At 39.5% G+C, this 19,034-nt stretch overlaps 2 protein-coding genes and 3 non-coding genes across 6 annotated transcripts; 3 read left to right on the top strand and 2 right to left on the bottom strand.

Moving 5' to 3' along the window:
• Positions 1–75: 75 nt before the first annotated feature.
• hce2l1 (high choriolytic enzyme 2-like 1) lies at positions 76–12,755 on the bottom strand. Its single transcript, XM_034304412.2, has 9 exons — positions 12,670–12,755; positions 12,388–12,439; positions 7,699–7,758; positions 7,346–7,498; positions 6,713–6,830; positions 3,258–3,436; positions 3,016–3,097; positions 1,311–1,435; positions 76–1,224 (listed from the first exon to the last, which is right to left on the bottom strand). The coding sequence occupies exons 1-9, from the start codon at positions 12,727–12,729 to the stop codon at positions 1,211–1,213; spliced, it is 843 nt and encodes a 280-aa protein (XP_034160303.1). The 5' UTR covers positions 12,730–12,755; the 3' UTR covers positions 76–1,210.
• trnal-caa (transfer RNA leucine (anticodon CAA)) lies at positions 4,195–4,307 on the top strand. The gene is made up of 2 exons: positions 4,195–4,232; positions 4,262–4,307. It is a non-coding gene; the product is annotated as a tRNA-Leu (tRNA).
• On the top strand, positions 5,435–5,547 carry trnal-caa (transfer RNA leucine (anticodon CAA)). The gene is made up of 2 exons: positions 5,435–5,472; positions 5,502–5,547. It is a non-coding gene; the product is annotated as a tRNA-Leu (tRNA).
• Positions 12,756–14,080: 1,325 nt separating the features above from the next.
• Positions 14,081–18,014, top strand: si:ch211-167j6.3 (uncharacterized). 2 transcript variants are annotated; one of them, XM_034304414.2, is made up of 4 exons: positions 14,081–14,282; positions 16,916–17,004; positions 17,089–17,229; positions 17,424–18,014. In XM_034304414.2, the coding sequence occupies exons 1-4, from the start codon at positions 14,220–14,222 to the stop codon at positions 17,533–17,535; spliced, it is 405 nt and encodes a 134-aa protein (XP_034160305.1). In that variant the 5' UTR covers positions 14,081–14,219; the 3' UTR covers positions 17,536–18,014. The 2 variants fall into 2 exon arrangements, with proteins under 2 accessions (XP_034160305.1, XP_034160304.1); XM_034304413.2 differs by having other exon boundaries at positions 14,086–14,282; positions 17,443–18,014.
• Positions 16,108–16,220, bottom strand: trnal-caa (transfer RNA leucine (anticodon CAA)). The gene is made up of 2 exons: positions 16,183–16,220; positions 16,108–16,153 (listed from the first exon to the last, which is right to left on the bottom strand). It is a non-coding gene; the product is annotated as a tRNA-Leu (tRNA).
• Positions 18,015–19,034: the final 1,020 nt, after the last annotated feature.

The raw sequence follows: 19,034 nt of genomic DNA on the forward strand, positions 1-19,034 counted from the left end.
ATACATAAATGTTAATAAAACATGAATATTGTAATTTTCATTTTATTTGAAAAGGACATAAATAATAAAGATAATCATGACTTGATGGATTGAGGTCCAATGGAATTTATTTACACACAACCACATGAAATAACTGACAGCCTGTTAAATAGCCTTAAAAAATGATAATAAATAGGCAGTTAATTGCAGTAACCTGGTAGCTGTGTAATATGCGTGCAGTATTTTCCAGACAATAAGTCACACTGGCTTATACGTCACATCCTTATACGTCCCCACATTCAACAACCATTGGCTCCTTTAAGCAGGTGACTGAGGGTCAGAAAATGAAGCTAACTGATGCCTACAAAGCAGAAAAAGGCTATAAAAAGTGCTTCCAGGTTGCAATTTCCAGTCTGTAAAACATCACTAAGAAACGGCAGTTAAGGGGAAATGTGAAAGTCAAGGCAAGATCTGGAAGATCAAGAAAACTCCCAGACAGAACTGCAGAAATGCTGGCGAGAAAGGAAACGCAAAATCCCCAATCGACAGCAAGGACTGCAAGAAGGTTTCACTGACACAGGAGTGATGGTGCGCTGTTCTACTGTGCAGCAATGCTTGCGCAAACATGATATGCATGGAAGAGTCATCAGAAGGAAAGCTCAAAATTCAATGTCCAGTGTATGCAATACAGTGTTTGTTGAAAATAAGAGCAGTAATTAATGAAAAGAGCACTTCGCCAGCTGTTACGCATGGGGTGGATCTATTATTCACTGGGGTTATGTGGCAGCAAGTGGCACAAAAAACATTGCACAGGTAGATGGAAAAATAGATTCCAGTAAATATCAGCAAATTCTGGAAGCAAATTTGATATCGTCAAGCTAAAAAGAGATTCACAACAAGGACAATGATCCAAAAACATGCCTCAAAATCCACCACCATGAACTACTTCAAGACGCATAAGCTGAAGCTTTTGGAAAAGCTTTTGCAACTATGCATTGATATAGTAGAAATATTTATTTATTAAAAATATTTTGCTGTTTTTTTTAACAAATGTGATAATAAGTCATGAATTGGTTGGATGTGTAAAAAAATTTAAAAAGCTTTGCATTCTAAGTTGCAATATCTGCTACAGTGCAAAATAAAAAGTGACTTATAGCCTGGAATATACAATAATAGTGACTGAGCTGCTACTTTAATAAAGTGACTTCAAGTTTTATCCCAGAGCTTCTGTTCAGACGAGGCCACCTGTTGGATTGTAGGAAAAATATACATTAATTATGACTTGTAATTAATTGTAATGCTAAGTATTTGATGTGAAGATTTTTACGCACCACAGTTGTACAGCAGATTTATTTTGTGAATATCTAGTCGGCTCGGTCCATCACGCTGGCCAATAGGAATGTTCGGATCTGGTTTAGGGATGATAGTTGGTAATCCATCTTCTGAGAAAGCATATCTATATTGAAATTAAAAATATGAAAATAAAACATTCGATGAATTGTGAATTAAGTATTTACAATTATTAGTTATTATTGCTATAATTATGACAATGGGCCCCATTTTATCACTCTTTTAGAACAATCTCTCTTTTAGAACAATTTGTGTGTAAATGTTTTGTTGGCCAAACTGAATAAAAAATTCTCAACAAATTTACAAAAATCTAAGTAACAGTGACTTTCTTCATAGTCACGTACAGTCATGGGAAAAAGAAAGGACACCCTCCTTCAATTCAATGTTTTTATTTTATCAGGACCTACATAACAATTGTATGGCTCTCACCAATTTCTATCAACAAACAAATAACCTCATGTGACAACAAAAATATGGAAAAGATTTCAATATGTGGTTGTTTTTTCCCAAAAAGTAAACCAACATTCAGAAATCAAGTGGGAAAAATAAGTACACCCTTCCTACTACCACAATCATTAAGAGAGTAATTAGCAGCCAAGTGTTACTAATGAAATGCACAAGATTAGTTAATCATCAAGAAGTGTGAATATGTCTACAAAAGCAGCACTTTTGGCAGTTTGGTGTTTTGGAGCACTCGGGTGTGTCTACATCATGCCAATAAAGAAAAGACACCATCCAGGAGCAGTTTTTGCTGCTCGTCAATCTGAGAAGGGTTATAAGGCCATCTCCAATCAAAGTGAAATTCACCACTGTACAGTGAAAAGGATTGTCTGCAAATGGAGATCCTTCAAGACAGTTGCTAATCGATAAAATAAAATGCCCTCAAATATCAATGAACTGAAGCAATGTTGTAAAGAAGAGGGGGCCAAAATATCTCCCAAATGATGTGAAAGACTGATAAACTCCTACAGAAAACATTTATTTCAAGTTATTGTTGCTAAAGGTGGTTCTAAATGTTACAGAATTACAGCGTGTACTTATTTTTTCCCACCTGTTTCTGAATGTTGGTTTACTTTTTGGAAAAAATGACTACAAATTGAAATCTGTTGTGTTGTTTGTGGTCACATAAGGTTGTTTATTTGTTTATAGAAGTTGACGAGGACCAGACGATTGAAAATGACAAAAAAAAAGACAAAATGATAAACTGATGACTGGACAAGCCTCATAAATGCAGCTTGGCCTTCCAGTAATGCAGCTTGGCCACTACAGCACATTGGCTACAACTAACACATACTAACTCTTCCCCCCTAAGCAATTTAAACTTGACACTGTAATTGTTGCCTAAAATTGTAGTAACTTCATTTGAAGCCGAGAAATCGTGAATATCATGAAGCCGATTTTCATGAATATCACATTTCGGAAGTAAATTCTCATGTGAACAATTCACTAACAAATTTGTAAGTTCATATACGGCTTGATAAATGAGGCACGGTAGTCATTAAAAGAGCTAGGGTTATTTTAAAATTCTGATCATTCAAAATGGTACAGATAGAAACCAAGTTTAAAAAATACAAAAAGGCAAGAAGAATCGGAACCGTAATAAAATTGTGATAATATTGGTAACTGCAATACAAATGTTAGTAAAATTATTGTGTTATGAATATTGAACATTGGCACACTGCTCACCTCCCGTAGTGCATCACAGAGTCATAATCATATACGGTGTTTAAATTGTTCGTCTCGTACTTTTTAAAGTTGTGCCTTTGACCTGCAGAGACGAAGATTTTTTTTTAAAGGAAGATAAGAAATATTGGGTATTTTAAAATAAATGTTCCACAGTGATTGCTGTAATGATCAAAGAGCCTGGATCCATAGGGCAGGATGTTGTGTAGTAGCAAGCAGAGGAGGATGGAGTGCATGAAACAAACCCTCGATGATGTTTTCCCACAGGATGGTGACGTAGCGGTCGCGATCAGAGCGTGACTGCTCGTGAACGAAGCCGAGCACATGCATGAGCTCATGAGATGCCACGCCTGACCACATGCACGCCGGAGTCTGCAGTGAGAGTGGCTGTGGTCCTCCCACCCTGCCCAAGAATGACCAGCACCTGCAGCATCAATAACATACACAGCTACATCACTGTAATGAAAGGCCTCTATAGTAATAGTCAAGAACATCGCCACAGCTGGAGGATAAACAGCAATACATTTTGCAAGTAGTGGATCTGTTTGGTTTCAGCACTAAGATCAAATTCTTTTAAAAAGAACAAAACTCCAATAAGGCAAAAGGACTGTATGTACAATATGCACAGTAGTATGTAAATATAGTATACTTTAACTGGAACACCTGTACACCTGCTCATTTATGCAGTTATCTAATCAGCCAATCATGTGGCAGCAGCCCAATGCATAAAATCATGCAGATACAGGTCAAGAGCTTCAGTTAATGTTCACCTCAAACATCAGAATGGAGAACAAGTGTGATCTCTTTAACCGTGACTTTAACCGTGGCATGGTTGTTGGTACCAGATGGGTTGGTTTGAGTATTTCAGAACCTGCTGTTCTCCTGGGATTTTCACACACAACAGCAGTCTGTAGAGTTTACACAGAATGGTGTGAAAAACAAAAACAGTGAGTGAGCGGAGGAACAGCAGACTGAAACACCTTGTTGATGAGAGAGATCAGAGGAGAATGAGCAGACTGGTCTGAGCTATAGTAACTCAAATAATCACTCTTTACAACTGTGGTGAGCAGAAAAGCATCTCAGAATGAGCTACAATAGCAGAAGACCACATCAGCTTCCACTCCTGTCAGCCAAGATCAAGAATCTGAGGCTATCATGGGCACAGACTCACCCAAACCTGGTGTCAGGATGGCCGAGCGGTCTAAGGCGCCAGACTCAAGGTTCCAACCTTCCCCTGGTTAAAGGAGGATTCTGGTCTCCGAATGGAGGCGTGGGTTCGAATCCCACTTCTGACATGTGCATTTATTTTATTTTTTTAAATAAAAAGCCTATTTGTGCATATTAAATAAAGTCAAAACATGAATTTTAATAATTGCATTTTTATGTCTATCTATATAGACTCAACAAAACTGGACACTTGAAGACTGGAAAAAGACCAGGAGATTTTTTTTCTGATCTTCAACTGTCCAGTTTGAGTCTGTGCCCATGATAGCATCAGATTCCTGTTCTTGGCTGACAGGATAAAATCCTGCCTAATCAAACCAGCCCATCTGGTACCAACAACCATGTCATGGTTAAAGTCACAGAGATCACACTTTTTCCCCATTCTGATGTTTGATGTGAACATTAACTGAAGCTCTTGACTTGTATCTGCGTGATTTTATGCATTGTGCTGCTGCCACATGATTGGCTGATGGGATCACTGCATAAATGAGCAGGTGTGCAGGTGTTCCTAATAAAGTTTACGGTGAGTGTGTGTGTGTGTGTCATAAACATTTTGAAAGCCTTCTTTTAAATTCATTCATCTATCCATCTATGTATGAAAGGTTTTTTTTTTTTAATAACAAAGAGGTTTTCATGTCAGAAGTGTGATTTAAACCCACACCTCCATTCAGAGACCAGAATCCTCCTTTCACTAGGAGGAAAGTCTGACCCTTGAGTTCAAGCGCCTCAGGCCACTGGAACATCCTGACCCTGTGTTAGGGGTGTTTAAAAAAAACTGAGTTTGCCTAAAGATGTCAAAACATTGCTTATGAAGTGGGATTTCCTTACGCGGTGAATATTTATAGATATTGAAATGTGGTGTCAAAATTTCACCATGTGAAAGGTTTTCTCAGGCCACCACACATTGTTGAAGTATTTGTTTTATTGTTAGTTTGATAGAGCAAACATTCAGTTTTTATAATTTCTTCTTCTATTCGTAAATGTGTCACAATTTTTTGATGTACAACCACAAAATTAGGTTCCATATATAGATCCTATATATATATATATATATATATATATATATACATACATACATACATACATACATACATAGATAGATAGATATATGGGAATGGGGATACAACCACCTAGCAACATCTTTATCCTTAATGTTGATGTTTTATTGTAACTTGCATTCGATAAAAAACAGTCAGGTGTCAGGATGGCCGAGCGGTCTAAGGCGCCAGACTCAAGGTTCAGACCTTCCCCTAGTTACAGGAGGATTCTGGTCTCCGAATGGAGGCGTGGGTTCGAATCCCACTTCTGACATGAGCTTTTCTTTTATTTTTTTAAATAAAAAGCCTATTTGTGCATATTAAATAAAGTCAAAACATGAATTTTAATAATTGCATTTTTATGTCTATCTACGTAAACTCATCAAAACTGGACACTTGAAGACTGGAAAAAAACCAGGAGATTTTTTTTCTAATCTTCAACTGTCCAGTTTGGGTGAATCTGTACCCATGATAGCCTCAGATTCCTGTTCTTGGCTGACAGGAGTGGAACCTGATGTGTTCTTCTGATATTGTAGCTCATCCTCCTCAAGGTTTGAGGTTTTGTGCATGCTGAGATGCTTTTCCTGGGAGCTCAAACCAATCTGGCCAGTTTCCTCCGACCTCTCTTATCATCGAGGCATTTCTCACACAATTCTATGTAAACTCTAGAGACTGTTGTGTGTGAAATTCCCGGAAGATCAGCAATTAATGAAATACTCAGATCAGCCTATCTGGTACTAACAACCATGCCACGGTTAAAGTCACAGAGATCACATTTTTCTTCATTTTGATGTTTGATGTGAACATTAACTGAAGTTCTTGACCTTTATCTGCGTGATTTTTTTGCATTGTGCTGCTGCCACATGGTTGGCTGATTAGATAACTGCATAAATGAGCAGGTGTGCAGGTGTTCCTAATAAAGTGGACAGTGAGTGTATATTTATCAAGATGAAAATATTAATCGACTATAGATAAGATAAAGTAAATTGAAAAAATTTGATCTGTGTTCTCAACTATGGGTGTGACAATGAAGTAATATTACTGATTAGCAAATCTGGAATTATTAAATATTATACTATATGTTTGAAAATGTCATTAGCAGATGCAACACAAAAAAGCTTTGTAAAACAAGTCCTTTAAATGCTTGATGTCTGGAGAAACTGTGTGTGTTTTTTTTTTTTTTTTGCTGTGTTTTGAGTATTGAAGGTTAAATCACCTTAGCAAGGCCACTTCAGACAATATTTTAGATGCTAGTGCATTGCAATTTCCCAAATTTCCCTTTACACTACAGTGTTATATGATATTTAATGACTCCCCCTCTGAAAATCAGAAGTTAACACGATGCACTGAATGCCATACCATAATGGAAGGATAACATACTGGGAGTTGATCGAATGGTTATACATGTGTTAATAGTTGACAGTTGAATCGAAGCTCACCCAAATCTAGGCTGGATATCGACAAAGTCAGCTTGATGCGTACGTGGCACAAATTTCACACACGTTGCAGATGAGATGTCCAGCATTCCCATCTCGATTGTGATCCGGTCCATATTATCTGTAGCAGCAATAATATAATTTTAATGACATAAAAATATGAGTTGAGATCCATATCACTTTTTTCCATATCTCTATAGATCAGTGCTTGTGATCTGAGGGGTTTATGCATTGCAGAAATATTAGTTGCTCTTCTCTTTTCCTGTACGTGTCGCACTAATGCACATGCATCACACGCATTGATAGTGTTTTTGATCACAATTTCTAACTCTACTTATTATCTTTCTCATAGATCTAAATGCAAATTTTTTTTATTATAGACCCTGTATTTGAAACTGTCTTTGTGACTGAAGCTCTACGCATCCTTACCCTAGCTATTAGATCTTTCCCTCTTGCCATATGGATCCAAAATCAACATCAACTTGTCCTTCTCAGCATTTTTACACATGCCGCAGAGCAGATTAGGATGTTAACTGCTTCACTGTATCAAGAACTACATCTACTGCGAAACATCAGCACTTTTTCCTTTAATTTGTCACCCATTAATATATAGTAAGAATTATTTTTTGAACCCACCATAGAGAGGAGAGATGGTGTAAGGAACGTAAACAAATCCATCCACCGATTTTGGCCAGAGGCAGTTTTGGTTTGGACATGAAATGGCGCTCCTCACACCAGAACTCGCGATGTCACCTTCTCGAACGGCATAGCCCCGAAAACGCGACATCCCTGTGGGGAAAAAAAACCCTTAGTGTATATATTTCAATACTGCTTTCATATTACAGTTTTTTATATATATATATGAAAAAAAGAAACTTCATGTTCATGGCTTAAGTTCTCTAGTAACTTTGAAAAATTATTTTAATCATATTTATGGGAAATGCTTTGGGGGCTCTGTTTCTATCATATTGGTGTTGTTCAAACCTTACCAATGTTTGCTACAAGTATCTTGTCCATTGGATTCATCTCATCTGGATACAGAAACTCCTCTAAATCAAGAAATTAATAAACTATTTTACATTAACATTATGATTACATTAACAGTATTCAACATGAAAACACGAATAAACACAGCAATGTTCATAAATGCTCAATTATACACAAATTGGTAGTTTATTATGTATTATATAGGCATACCTAATAAACCATAAACTAAGTATGAACAAAAAACACCCAATGCACACACTGAGATGCATTTGCAACCTGGTTGTGGAAAGACCCTAGCACTCTCTGTCTATTAGTGCTCGTCCGTGATAATACGTGGATAACATTTTAGCTAATGTCAATCCAATGATAGAGTCTTGATAGATCCTTCGGTCAGATTATAACCAGGTTGCTAGGCTACTCGGGTCTTTTTACAACCTTTTGCAACACTTATTATTATGGACAAGCACTAAAAGACAGTCACTAAAAGTGCATATATATATACTGGACATACCGCATAGAAACTGAGCATTTATACTAGAAATTAATGTGAGCATACAAGCCTCTTGATACTTACAACTTTGTGTCCACTATAGGCAACTCCTCAGTAAGAACGTGACCTAGCCATAAGTATGTTAAATTCTTATTTAGCAAGCCCACTTCACTGATATGATACTTAGCTACTGAGATGAAATGGGAGCTGTAAATACAGAGCTCCTCAGACCAATTATCCCTCCTAACTGCCTGTAACCACAACCACCTTCTGTTGACTTGGAAAGGTGTCCAATTCAATAGTATGTGCAAAGAACATCCAACACACACACTGACCAATCCCAAACCAAAGAACACCCAACACACACACTGACCAATCCCAAACCAAAGAACACCCAACACACACACTGACCAATCCCAAACCAAAGAACATCCAAAACGTACACTGACCAATCCCAAACCAAAGAACATCCAACACACACACTGACCAATCCCAAACCAAAGAACACCCAACACACACACTGACCAATCCCAAACCAAAGAACACCCAACACATACACTGACCAATCCCAAACCAAAGAACACCCAACACGTACACTGACCAATCCCAAACCAAAGAACACCCAACACGTACACTGACCAATCCCAAACCAAAGAACACCCAACACACACACACTGACCAATCCCAAACCAAAGAACACCCAACACATACACTGACCAATCCCAAACCAAAGAACACCCAACACGTACACTGACCAATCCCAAACCAAAGAACACCCAACACACACACTGACCAATCCCAAACCAAAGAACATCCAAAACGTACACTGACCAATCCCAAACCAAAGAACATCCAACACACACACTGACCAATCCCAAACCAAAGAACACCCAACACACACACTGACCAATCCCAAACCAAAGAACACCCAACACATACACTGACCAATCCCAAACCAAAGAACACCCAACACGTACACTGACCAATCCCAAACCAAAGAACACCCAACACACACACACTGACCAATCCCAAACCAAAGAACACCCAACACATACACTGACCAATCCCAAACCAAAGAACACCCAACACATACACTGACCAATCCCAAACCAAAGAACACCCAACACGTACACTGACCAATCCCAAACCAAAGAACACCCAACACACACACTGACCAATCCCAAACCAAAGAACACCCAACACATACACTGACCAATCCCAAACCAAAGAACACCCAACACACACACTGACCAATCCCAAACCAAAGAACATCCAAAACGTACACTGACCAATCCCAAACCAAAGAACATCCAACACACACACTGACCAATCCCAAACCAAAGAACACCCAACACACACACTGACCAATCCCAAACCAAAGAACACCCAACACATACACTGACCAATCCCAAACCAAAGAACACCCAACACATACACTGACCAATCCCAAACCAAAGAACACCCAATACACACACTGACCATTCCCAAACCAAACAACACCCAACACACACACTGACCAATCCCAAACCAAAGAACATCCAACACACACACTGACTAATCCCAAACCAAAGAACACCCAACACGTACACTGACCAATCCCAAACCAAAGAACACCCAACACACACACTGACCAATCCCAAACCAAACAACATCCAACACATACACTGACCAATCCCAAACCAAAGAACACCCAACACACACACTGACCAATCCCAAACCAAAGAACACCCAACACACACACTGACCAATCCCAAACCAAAGAACACCCAACACACACACTGACCAATCCCAAACCAAAGAACACCCAACACATACACTGACCAATCCCAAACCAAAGAACACCCAACACATACACTGACCAATCCCAAACCAAAGAACACCCAACACACACACTGACCAATCCCAAACCAAAGAACACCCAACACACACACTGACCAATCCCAAACCAAAGAACACCCAACACACACACACTGACCAATCCCAAACCAAAGAACATCCAAAACATACACTGACCAATCCCAAACCAAAGAACACCCAACACACACACTGACCAATCCCAAACCAAACAACATCCAACACATACACTGACCAATCCCAAACCAAAGAACACCCAACACACACACACTGACCAATCCCAAACCAAAGAACACCCAACACACACACTGACCAATCCCAAACCAAAGAACACCCAACACACACACTGACCAATCCCAAACCAAAGAACACCCAACACGTACACTGACCAATCCCAAACCAAAGAACACCCAACACACACACTGACCAATCCCAAACCAAAGAACACCCAACACACACACTGACCAATCCCAAACCAAAGAACACTCAACACACACACTGACCAATCTCGAACCAAAGAACACCCAACACATTCACTGACCAATCCCAAACCCAAGAACACCCAACACACACACTGACCAATCCCAAACCAAAGAACATCCAAAACATACACTGACCAATCCCAAACCAAACAACATCCAACACACACACTGACCAATCCCAAACCAAAGAACACCCAACACACACACTGACCAATCCCAAACCAAAGAACACCCAACACACACACTGACCAATCCCAAACCAAAGAACATCCAACACACACACACTGACCAATCCCAAACCAAAGAACACCCAACACACACACTGACCAATCCCAAACCAAAGAACACCCAATACACACACTGACCAATCCCAAACCAAAGAACACCCAACACACACACTGACCAATCCCAAACCAAAGAACACCCAACACACACACTGACCAATCCCAAACCAAAGAACACTCAACACACACACTGACCAATCTCGAACCAAAGAACACCCAACACATTCACTGACCAATCCCAAACCCAAGAACACCCAACACACACACTGACCAATCCCAAACCAAAGAACATCCAAAACATACACTGACCAATCCCAAACCAAACAACATCCAACACACACACTGACCAATCCCAAACCAAAGAACACCCAACACACACACTGACCAATCCTAAACCAAAGAACACCCAACACACACACTGACCAATCCCAAACCAAAGAACATCCAACACACACACACTGACCAATCCCAAACCAAAGAACACCCAACACACACACTGACCAATCCCAAACCAAAGAACACCCAATACACACACTGACCAATCCCAAACCAAAGAACACCCAACACACACACTGACCAATCCCAAACCAAAGAACACCCAACACGTACACTGACCAATCCCAAACCAAAGAACATCCAACACACACACACTGACCAATCCCAAACCAAAGAACACCCAACACACATACTGACCAATCCCAAACCAAAGAACACCCAATACACACACTGACCATTCCCAAACCAAACAACACCCAACACACACACTGACCAATCCCAAACCAAAGAACACCCAACACACACACTGACTAATCCCAAACCAAAGAACACCCAACACGTACACTGACCAATCCCAAACCAAAGAACACCCAACACACACACTGACCAATCCCAAACCAAAGAACACCCAACACACACACTGACCAATCCCAAACCAAAGAACATCCAACACACACACACTGACCAATCCCAAACCAAAGAACACCCAACACACACACTGACCAATCCCAAACCAAAGAACACCCAACACACACACTGACCAATCCCAAACCAAAGAACACCCAACACACACACTGACCAATCCCAAACCAAAGAACACCCAACACGTACACTGACCAATCCCAAACCAAAGAACATCCAACACACACACACTGACCAATCCCAAACCAAAGAACACCCAACACACACACTGACCAATCCCAAACCAAAGAACACCCAATACACACACTGACCATTCCCAAACCAAACAACACCCAACACACACACTGACCAATCCCAAACCAAAGAACACCCAACACACACACTGACTAATCCCAAACCAAAGAACACCCAACACGTACACTGACCAATCCCAAACCAAAGAACACCCAACACACACACTGACCAATCCCAAACCAAAGAACACCCAACACACACACTGACCAATCCCAAACCAAAGAACACCCAACACACACACTGACCAATCCCAAACCAAAGAACACCCAACACACACACTGACCAATCCCAAACCAAAGAACACCCAACACATACACACACAGACCAATTAGTAACCAGAGAAACCACACTTCCAGAAATGGATTTTACCTGAATACCCTCGTTTTGCCCTCGTTTTTGCTCCATGCACTGCGGAGGAATTCTGTAAAAACGTAAGAAATATAGACAGGTGGTAATAAGCTGCCTATTCTTTATATGCTACTCAAATAGCTTAAAAAGATAAGATTCATTTTAGAATAAATGCCCAGATAAATCATAAGTGTATCTAAACAATTGATTTTTAGATCTTTTTAGGTGTCCTTTATATCACTTATTATATATATATATATCACTTTTACAGTTTTATACTTTTACAGTTAGCAAATTTTTTACCTGCAGAGGAAGGGTCCAGCATTGCATCACCATCCCAAAAAGTATTACTAAATGGAACATTTTGAAGTCTAGACACACCCACAGCTTTAGCAACAAACCAAACTGAGTTTAACTGTAAAGTTTGAGTTCTTATATATACACTCACGCACACACACACACACACACACACAAATAAAGCTCCTCCCATATTAAACACGCACATACAGTAAAGTCACACATCGTTATTTGATATTAGGACAAATCCTTAACGTCAGGGAACAGGTTACACAATTACTATGTGCACTACAGCACTAAGTGCACAATTACTATGTGCACTACTTTAACTCGAGAGGTTGTGTCCTACATCAGCAGGTTTGTGGAAAGCCGTTTCAATTCACCGAGGTTGAATCACTGACTCAGCAAGCACTGATTGAGCACACTGCACTCGTAGTGTGTTAGTCACCGCTTTTACTACACTTCATCCTATGCTTAGAAAACTCGACTTAATGCTCAACTCTACCAATAACACACTTCAACATACTCTTAGCACAACTCTTTTTTTTTCTCATTTAATAACACGTAATCGAGGAAAAGATAATTCTCCTAAAAAGTTAAAAAATATATTGCACAAAATCAAATATCTAAGTAACGCTGAATTATTTTAATTTTCAGTAATTATAATATATTTATGTTAGAATATCAATTTCACCATAATGCTACCTTATCCATTTCTTTTATCTATAAAGCTAAGGTATTTTAAAAAAGAAAGTTTACATTCTAAAATGCTTTTTTTGTGGATTTCTGATTTATAAAGGCATCTGGGTAACATAATGGCAATAAATAGAAAAAAATGTCAAAAGGACTCCTTGCATTTTCCTGCTTGGAATCACCTCTGATTAGAAACCAAGTTAATTCTCACTGAAAGCATTTTAGACATGTTTTCACTCAGTATTAAGCAGTTCATATATTGAGTGTCAATACATGTGTGAAAAGGTCTAAGAAGATAAACTTCAACAGTGAAGCAGAACTACTGTTGCATGAAGTAGAGTTAAACAAAAATGGTTTATTTAGTACTTTTACACACATCCTCATGCACAAGAAGAAAATAATTCTATGTTCTATGCGTAAAAATGTGAGTAGAAAAGTGTGTATGCACGATTTACACACAAAGATACGCATACACATGGTTGATAAATGAGTCCTCAAGTCTCCTTGAGTGGCTGCTTGACTCCATTATTAGGAGTTTCTCCTTAAAACAATATTTATTTGTATAGCTACTTGCTTATTATTATTAGTTTACAGACAAATGTATCTCTCATGTGGTTTAAAAAAAAAAAAAGGAGGCTTTGGGAAAATCTACTCACAAAAATATTACAAGTGACCCCACTCTCCCCTAAGCTTTATACATACTGACCCAGCATCCTCAAGAAAGGTGTGTTAATGAGCTGATTAGTCTAGTCAGGTGTGTAGGGGAGACAAAGCTTCAACCTTTTTTCACACTTCCGTTTGATTGCTATAAGCAGGTAAACACATTCAGACCACGGATCTTAAAGACATGCAGTGACCTTGAAATGGAGCCACTACAAGATAATCCACAATCCATAATTTCCTCTCAACATGACAAGGATGTTCAAGTAAGTATGAGATATTTCTTTTTTCAGGTACAATGCTCCAATGTTAAGGTGGTACTCTAAGCAATAACATACGTACATTCCACTCATTGTTATTTTTTTATTGGACTTGTCTGTGATATTTTCTAACAAACTTAGTTGGATCTTTTTCCCCAAATATACACAAATTAGGCATTTAAACCCTTATAACTCAATCAGTGAATGTGTGAGCAACATGGACATTCCAGTGTTAATGAATGTGGCCTTTCTTTGTCCCTCAAGCTTCGTCTCTAACCACCAGTTTAAAGTAGAAACTGCCCATTGACGTGACTTTTTGTTCCAATACACACCTTTACTATTATACATTTGTTTAAAAACATGTAGTGGGGAAAATACATGCATACATCTTGATCCATTTATATTGAAACAGACTGTATTCATGTATTCACTAATCAGACCAGAAAAGGCCAGAAATGACTTCTGACTTCACTCTAGCCTCTGATTCGATAAGCTTCCTTCAATAATGTACATAAATGCAAGTGCTTGGATAAACTGCAACCGAAGATATTTGATACAGATGCTTCATGTTTTGAAAACTACAACTGGTGAGCTATGGGCAGTTTTTATTTTCATACATTGATCAGGTCTACTACAGTGTTCATGTGCTTGCTTCATTCTGAAATAATTTGCTTGGTCTGTCCATCAATGACATATATACAGTATGGGAGTAAGGAGGTAAAGGGAGGTCCTACCCAGTATTAGAACGCTATACTATTACTGGGTAAGGCCTCCATTTGCTCTCAAAACAGCTTCAGTTCTTCATTCCACAAGATTCTGGCCATGAAGAGATGCACATGGTCAGCAACAATACTCAAATAGGCTGTGGCATTCAAGTGATGATTGACTGGCCCAGAGTGTGCTGAGAAAACATTCCCCACACCATTACATTACCTCCACCAGCCTGGACTGTTGACACAAGGCAGGTTGGGTCCATGGATTCATGCTGTTGGCGCCAAATTCTGACCATCTGTGTGCCTCAGCAGATTAATCAGATCAGGATACGTTTTTCCAGTCTTCAGTTGTCCAGTTTTCAAGAGTCTGTGCCCATTGCAGCCTCAGCTTTCTGTCCTTGGCTGACGAAAGTGGAACCCGATGTGGTCTGCTGTTGTAGCTCATCTGCATCAAGGCTTGACGTGTTGTACATTCTGAGATACTTTTCTGCTCATCACGATTGTACTGAGTGGTTATCTGAGTTACTGTAGCTATAAAAACTAATCTAATAATAAATTGTTGCAATATGATACTACATTGTAAAAAATTATTACTAATGTTTTCTATAGTGTGCTATGATATGAAGCTACAATAAGATGTTACACTGCAGTGTTAGAATATACTCACTGTCCACTTTATTAGGAACACTTGTACATTCATGCAGTTATCTAATCAGCCAATCATGTGGTGGCAGCACAATGCAAAAATCCTGCAAAAAAACATCCTGTGTCCAGAGGGTCTGCAGGCTGAAACAACTTGGCCGGATTGGTTCGAGCTCCCAGAAAGTCTATAGTAACTCAAGTAATCACTCTTTACAACCGTGGTGAGCAGAAAGCATCTCGGCATGCACAAAACATCAAACCTTGAGGAGGATGGGCTACAACAGCAGAAGACTACGTCAGGTTCCAATCCTGTGAGCCAAGAATAAGAATCTGAGGCTATCATGGGTACAGACTCACCTGAACTGGACTAGACTGGTGAGTCTATATAGACTGATATAAAAATGCAATTATTAAAATTCATGTTTTGACTATATTACATATGCGCAAATAGGTTATTTGAAAATTAAGAATTCTCATGTCAGAAGTGGGATTCGAACCCACGCCTCCATTCGGAGACCAGAATCCTCCTGAAACCGGGGGAAGGTCTGAACCTTGAGTCTGGCGCCTTAGACCGCTCGGCCATCCTGACACTTGACTATTACCATTTCACTTATTTGACCGTCTTCAGCTGTCAGGTTTGGGTGAGTCTGTGCCCATGATAGCCTCAGATTCTTGATCTTGGCTCACAGGAGTGGAACCTGATGTGGTCTTCTGCTATTGTAGCTCATTCTGAGATGCTTTTCTGCACACCACGGTTGTAAAGAGTGATTGAGTTACTATAGACTTCCTGTCAGCTCAGACTAGTCTGCTCATTTTCCTCTGATCTCTCTCATCAACAAGGTGTTTCAGTCTGCAGATCCTCCACTCACAGGATGTTTTGTTTTTCGCACAGTTTTGTGTAAACTCTACGGACTGTTGTGCAAAAATCCCAGGAGATCAGCAGGTTCTGAAATACTCAAACCAGCCCATCTGGGGTCAAAGTCATAGAGATGACATTTTTTTCTTCATTCTGATGTTTGAGGTGAACATTAACTGCTCTTGACTTGTATCTGCATGTTTTTTTTGCATTGTGCTGCTGGCACATGATTGGCTGATTGGATAACTGCGTAAATGTGAAGTCGTACAGGTGTTAAAGGAGTAAAGTATTACGCCGCAACATGACCACACTATGTTACCATTAATACATTAATAAATTCAATGCTACTGATATGCTAGGTCACAATCTCTAAAAATGTTATTTAATTCAATTAATTTAATTTACTCATTTGAATTTTTTTTTTAAAGGATTTGCTGAAACGGCTCAAGGATGCAACTTCTAAACTGCAGAGAGTGAAGTCTGAAAGGGAGGAAGTGAACAAGGAGGTTCATCAGTGGTAAGAAAGAAAAAAAAAAAAACACTGTGTGTGTTGTTCGGGTCAGATGATTATTGATGGTCTGAACACTGTGTATGTGTGTAGCCGTGAAGAAATGGATCGCAGGATGCTGCTGGTGCTGCATGTGGATGATCGAGTGTGTGATGCACTGATGGAGCTGGAAGCTGCAAAGCAGAAAAAACAGACATTGATTCAACTGATTCAGACACTGAACACACACGCTCGGTATAAACCCCACACACACACACACACACACACACACACACACACACACACACACACACACACACACACACTTGGAGCAATCAAAGATTAGCACTTTAAAAACTACACACTTTATCTCGCATCTGATTATGTTGTTTGAACAAATTTACACACATCTTATTGTAACACCCTGTATCAATGGCATTTAAAAAAAGGCATTTTGGAATAATGCAGGGAGCCGAAGCTAAGCAGCGTGTGTGTGAGTGTGATGCAGAGGCAGGTGGAGGAACTGGAAGAGGAGGAGAACAAGCTGAAACTGCAGTGTGAACAAGTGAAGATAGCACTGGATGATGATCAGGAGGTTTGAAGGAAACCTGACTGTAGCAGATCCGAACTGACCCAAAGTCCTGACCTAAAGTCCTGACCTGAAGTCTTTGGATGAGGAATTCAACAAGAATTTACACAAAGAATAATACTAATACTGTACCCTCCAGAATTATTGGCACCCTTCATGAAAATGATTATACAAAAAATGTTATTTTGGGCTCACATATCGTTTTATTAAAAACATGTAATTAGTGCATTTTTCTTACTTATTATCTCACAATTGTGACAATTTTTTTGACATAATTCTTTATAATGGATTTTCTAGTGCTCCATGGGATGTTCAAAGTTTGAATATTTTTTTTATAACCAAACCCTGATTAATACCTTTCCAGAAATTTTAGCCCCATGGTCTTCATGATGCTGTTTGATTAAATGTGTTCTCTAATAAACTGTGTGCCTTCTAGGAACAGGTGTATTTATGCTGAGATCATGTGACCCTTTATTTGCACACAGGTCGCCTCCATTAATTATGTGTTTCAAATGTTTCGAATGCGTGGTCTGCTAACAAAACTCCTAACTTAGTGAACAGAAGATGAGATTACAAAGAAGCTATGAAAAGCAGCGGCTTTCGGCTTTCGTTTCTGCGGTTATAGCAGAATGAAGTGAAGAACTCTACCATTCAGGGTGATTTCCAAACAGTCTCGTGATAATTACAGATTTTCCAGCTAGGGCAATGACGCAGTCGATTAGGTGGTCGTTTGTTATTGTTCGGGCCGTTTTGAGACAAATGTTAAGGTGGTTTGAGGGATCGAATTACAGTGTAGCTCTGAGACGCATTGGACCCCGTTCTCGGCTGTACTTGGTGTTGGCCACTTGCTATCAGATCACACAGGACACATGTTAATGCCAGGTGTGAATGAGGGCAGTGGTAGCTCATTGGTTAAGACCCATTGGCTTACTGGTCAGAAAGTCATGAGTTCAAACCTGAGCACTGCCACTGCTGATCTCTTGAGCAAAGCCCTTAACCCTCAACTGCTCATAATAATAATGATTAAAGCTGCCAGACTCGGTGAGCTGAACATTCACAGACACACTACAATTGTTGCCGAAGCAATCACAGGAAGGCAGAGCCATAACTTTAGGCAAAGGGATTCAAGAGTGATTTGCAGTTTCACTCATGATGTGTATGTTTTGACCATGGACAGTGGTGGAATTCTCAGACTGTAGGAGGAAAGGTCTAGATGAACAAATGTGCAGCAGGGTGGCAATACTGCAGCATTGTTTAGACAGGTGTCAAGATGATGTGAGCCAAATTTGGTGAAGATCAGACAAAAATTGGAGGAAGAGTAGCAAAAATGGCAGTTAGATGTAAGCATTGACCAGTTGACCAGTATTGACCAGTAGGTGGCGCTGGCATGAAATTTGTTGCCTAGCCTCTGGTCATTGTCCTGAAGATGCCTACCAAGTTTTGTGTCAGTGCGCAAAGTCACTGCTGAGAT

This window comes from Pangasianodon hypophthalmus, chromosome 5, assembly GCF_027358585.1.
Source record: "Pangasianodon hypophthalmus isolate fPanHyp1 chromosome 5, fPanHyp1.pri, whole genome shotgun sequence".
Lineage (NCBI taxonomy): Eukaryota > Metazoa > Chordata > Actinopteri > Siluriformes > Pangasiidae > Pangasianodon > Pangasianodon hypophthalmus.